General features: G+C 42.6%; 1 protein-coding gene across 1 annotated transcript in view; it reads left to right on the top strand.

Annotated features, from left to right (window-relative positions):
- zswim8 (zinc finger, SWIM-type containing 8) overlaps positions 1–4,555 on the top strand; it is a gene marked incomplete at its 3' end in the record, with an annotated part of 20,503 nt that overhangs the window by 12,837 nt on the left and 3,111 nt on the right. Inside the window, 5 exon segments of the mRNA XM_014001384.1 lie at positions 1,373–1,662; positions 1,765–1,988; positions 3,055–3,552; positions 3,653–3,833; positions 3,913–4,086. Of these exon segments, the coding sequence (XP_013856838.1) occupies positions 1,373–1,662; positions 1,765–1,988; positions 3,055–3,552; positions 3,653–3,833; positions 3,913–4,086 (1,367 nt within the window).

Genomic DNA, 4,555 nt, shown 5'->3' with positions numbered 1-4,555 from the left:
ATATAAAACTCATATTAAACTCTCAGGTATCTGTCATTAAATCTGCTGGTTTTTTATAGGTTATAATGTGGTAAATGATGAATTAAAAAGTATGACAAAGACGCCCTCTTCTGATGTGAAGCTGAATTCCACTGCAAAATCATTTGCTTTAGATTTATGTTCTATCCTGTGCTGTTTTTGCTGCATTTTTTACTATTAAGACAATGTGCAATATGTTTCTGAGTTATTAATTATCACAGTACAATGGCTGCATTCACTAATTATTTACTGCAGTAGATGTTACAGTAATGTTTTGTTTCTGCTTGCTTTTCTCAAATAAATTTGTGATTTATATTTTTTTATGTTTATAGAAACATGACTTTTTGTTAACAGTAAAAGTAAATCTCATTAAAAAACATTAATTTTCACTTTGTGAATATAATACTGACTGACAGAGGATACCTCAACACACCATGGGACAGTAATGCACTGTAACTTTATCTGCTGTCATCTATCCTCTCTGTTACAAGTTAAAAGGGTGTCAAGTGGCAAAACGGTTCAAGGTGGCCATTCGTTGACTCCTACAGAACACCGTGGCCCTCTGTTGCAGATCAGGTCACACAGTGGTTTTTTTTCTCCTAGTATGAAAACGAGTAACAAAGCAGTAGGGGTTCAACGATACAGAAAATTCACGATTCGTTTCGATACTTTAGTCTCACGGTTCGGTATTTTTTCAATACAAAAAAAAAGAGACATTTCCATGCCCCTTTTAACTTGTAATTTATTTAAATTAATTATGAATATTTGTTTAGCCTCAAAAGTACAGTTTTTAAATTACCATAAATGTTGCTGAAACAGCAAGTTTCTCAGTGGATCTGCGCTCAAAAATGTGGCCTAGGTGAAGTAGTCGAACACAGATCATCTTCAGAAGACAAGTTGATAAAGTAAATTTAAAAAATCTTTATTGTTTGGTACAAGTGTTTATCAAACCTWAAGCACTGTTCGATACGGGTACACATATTGCTGCACCCCTAATATATCGTATATGTAACATGGGCTTCATTATTTAACTTTTTATTAATGCCAATTTATAATGTATGTGAATCGATCGTCTACTGAAGACCAAGTGTTCAGTTAATTGCTTTCTGGAAATAATTGTCAAATTATTATTATTATTTTTAATCAGACTGTTTTTTCTATAGTATTTTTAATGCATTCAGTTAAATAATGCTGACAAAGCAATACTTAAAAGATCAAATTTAAAAGTGGTTCTTTGCTTAGGCTGTTACTTGAGTGAAAAATCAACCAACGCTCAGTACAACTTTAAAGGATCATCATATGTTAAACAGGATACTTCTGAAGTCATCGGGTTTGTGTTTCTATGTTTTCACAGGTACAAAGGGCGACGTCTCGAGTGCCACGCTCCCCACGTGCCCAATCAGCCATCGGAGGCAGCAGCCCACTTTTACTTTGAGCTGGCCAAGACTGTGCTCATCAAGGCCGGAGGAAACTCATCCACATCCATTTTCACCCAGCCCTCAGCCAGCGGCGGTCACCAGGGACCACACAGAAACCTGCACCTCTGTGCCTTTGAGATCGGGCTGTACGCTCTTGGCCTCCACAACTTCGTCTCACCCAACTGGCTCTCCAGAACTTATTCATCCCACGTGTCCTGGATCACCGGTGAGGGAGAGGTTTTTATTTCAAGGCTGATAGCTCTAAAGAACATTTATAAGGTTTAATGTGTACCACACTTCTTCACTGTATCCTTTGTTTCTCCTTCAGGCCAAGCCATGGAGATTGGCAGCGCCGCCCTGAACATTTTAGTGGAGTGTTGGGACGGGCACCTCACCCCCCCAGAAGTGGCCTCCTTGGCAGACCGAGCATCACGAGCCAGAGACCCCAACATGGTCCGCGCGGCGGCGGAGCTGGCCCTCAGCTGCCTGCCTCACGCTCACGCCCTCAATCCAAACGAGATCCAGAGAGCCCTGGTGCAGTGCAAAGAACAGGTGCTGATTTACTAAGTACCTAATGGTGATGGATGCTTCTGATTGTATTTTTGGTGGGTTCATAAAGGTAGAGTCTGCCCTTTGAACATCTGTGAAGTTCCAACGTTAGTTTTTGTGTTTTTACATTAGTTTTTATTCACCCATACAATAAAAAACAAACGGTTAAAGCTGGAACATGAGAAGAGAGCAGTTCTCCTACAGTCAAGACATCAGTCCAGTCCAGCTGCATTTTAAAACTAAACAGGAGCAAACTGTGGGTAAAACTGCACAATTAGTTMAAAATGATTCCATGCATAAGCATTTTCTTTTAGAACTAAGATTATTTCTGATTTGCTTTTAACCCTTCAGCTTTAGTAAGAGCGTCCACAAAGATAATACATCAAAACTTGATTAGGAATAAGTTACCACCTCTTTGGAGCTCTACAGTTCAAACGACACACTAAAAACATTCAGAGTTTAAATGGATTATAAAAGGTTGGATTTTACAAAACTGAACAATCAATTTAAGATTTGTAATAAATTTTGCCCAATTGTGTAGTTTTTGTATGAGACTTTTTGAATCCGTGAGAAAAGTGATAAACTAAATAAAATAATAATAATAATAATAATAAAATACTGCGACTGAGTTAGAAGAATATTGATTGAATATGTAAGTGTTGGTGCTCTTAGTAAACCCACATTTTAAAGCTATTTTAAGTATTTAAATGAACTGATTTGGCATTACCTAATTTATTATGCACCAATGTTCTCATGGGGATATTTTGTCACTGATATATTTGATGTTAAGTGATGTAAAAATCAAAGAAAATTAGCCAAACTGTCRAAATCTGTTGATGAACTACAACTGGAGCCAAATTAGACCTTATACAACATTTTAATGGACTCTGATAAAGAAGGAAAAGGGAAGGAAACAAAAAAAGATGTGACATCCGACTGTTTCAGATCTACAGGGAAATCTGTGTGGAGTAAATTATCAGACATTTTGGAGTTAAAACAAATATGATGATTTCCTTTTTTACTCGTACATCTTTACCTGTCTGCTCCTGCCTCCTCATTGCTCTTCCAGGACAACGTGATGCTGGAAAAGGCCTGCATGGCTGTGGAGGAAGCAGCCAAAGGCGGCGGCGTCTACCCCGAGGTTTTGTTCGAGGTGGCCCACCAGTGGTACTGGCTTTATGARCAGTCGGTGGCCGGGGGCTCTGGCCAGCAGCGCGAGACCTCCGGGCGATGCGGGGCCAACAGCGGCTCCTCCAGGAGGCTCCCGGACCCCAACTGCGGCGTCCTGGACAGCTCCGTCAGCATGGAGTCGGCGGGGATGGCGGCTGTCACGGCTTCGGTCACTGCCGCCGCCGTCGTTCCCGTCATCTCTGTGGGCTCCACCATCTACCAGTCCCACGCCATCCCCGGCCAGGCTATGGCTCACCCCCACAGCCAGGGGCTCCACCCCTACACAGCCATCCAGGCCCACCTCCCCACCGTCTGCACCCCACAGTAYCTGGGACACCCTCTGCAGCACGTCCCTCGGCCCGCGGTCTTTCCTGTGACAGGGGCGTCGTATCCACAGGTCAGAACTCCTCCGCTTTCACTTTTTCTTTCCATATGTGTGGTTAGAATGTTTTTTTATTTTAACAGAGCTGTGAGTGTAACCATACCTCTGTTTCCAGGGGATGCACCCAGCAGCTTTTATTGGAGCCCAGTATCCTTTCTCAGTGGCTGCTGGCCCACAGCCCCCTCTAGCTGCCACGGCCGTCACCTTCCCCGCCGTTCCCGTTCCGTCGATGACTCAGATCGCCGTCCATCCYTACCACGCAGAGACAGGCCTGCCCCTCAGCACCACTGTGGCAGGTCAGATAGATTTAAGAGTCTTATTGAGGTGTTTGGTCTGAAACTGTCAGAACCAAAGTGGTTGTGTTGTGTTTTACAGTGAGCAGCATCCACTCTGGCCCCACCATGCAGGCCATACAGGGGGCGTCTCTGCCTGCTGTCTCCTCCCAGCCGGCGCCGTTGGTGAGCAACCCCTTCCCTGTGGAAGACGARCAGCACAGCCAGCCAATCAGCCAGCAGGGCCTGCACTACCTGCACTCTGCCTACAGAGTCGGTGAGGACCGCCACCAACTTGGTTTTATATTTAAGCCTCATCTTCATTGTCCAGCTTCACTCTGACCGCTTCAGGTCTGCTCGAGTGTATGTGTGTCTCTAAGGCAGTGTGTCCTTCTTTGGGCGTGGTCATGAGCGGATCCTCAACGGGTGAATCCTAGTTTCGTTTTTTGTCCGGTAGTCATGACCTTTATTTATTTATTTGTTTATTTATTTATTTATTTTAATTAGTAACGACTCTGCTTAAGTGTTCGAGTGCACAGGTTACAAGTGTGCAAAAAAATTGAGAATTGGGACAGTACAGATTACACCATCAAGCTGCGCCTCTGCGTTGTAACTGTGACATCAAACATGGCATTTTTTTATTGAACCAATATAACAGAACAAAGACAAAAAATAAACATATAAATGTTACTGACCATTTCACATTTACATATCTTTTAATTATCTATTCTAATTATCTATTCTAA

The sequence above is a fragment of the Austrofundulus limnaeus genome, unplaced genomic scaffold (genome assembly GCF_001266775.1).
Source record: "Austrofundulus limnaeus strain Quisiro unplaced genomic scaffold, Austrofundulus_limnaeus-1.0 Scaffold0, whole genome shotgun sequence".
NCBI lineage: Eukaryota > Metazoa > Chordata > Actinopteri > Cyprinodontiformes > Rivulidae > Austrofundulus > Austrofundulus limnaeus.
This window is presented reverse-complemented; position numbering and strand designations above follow the sequence as displayed.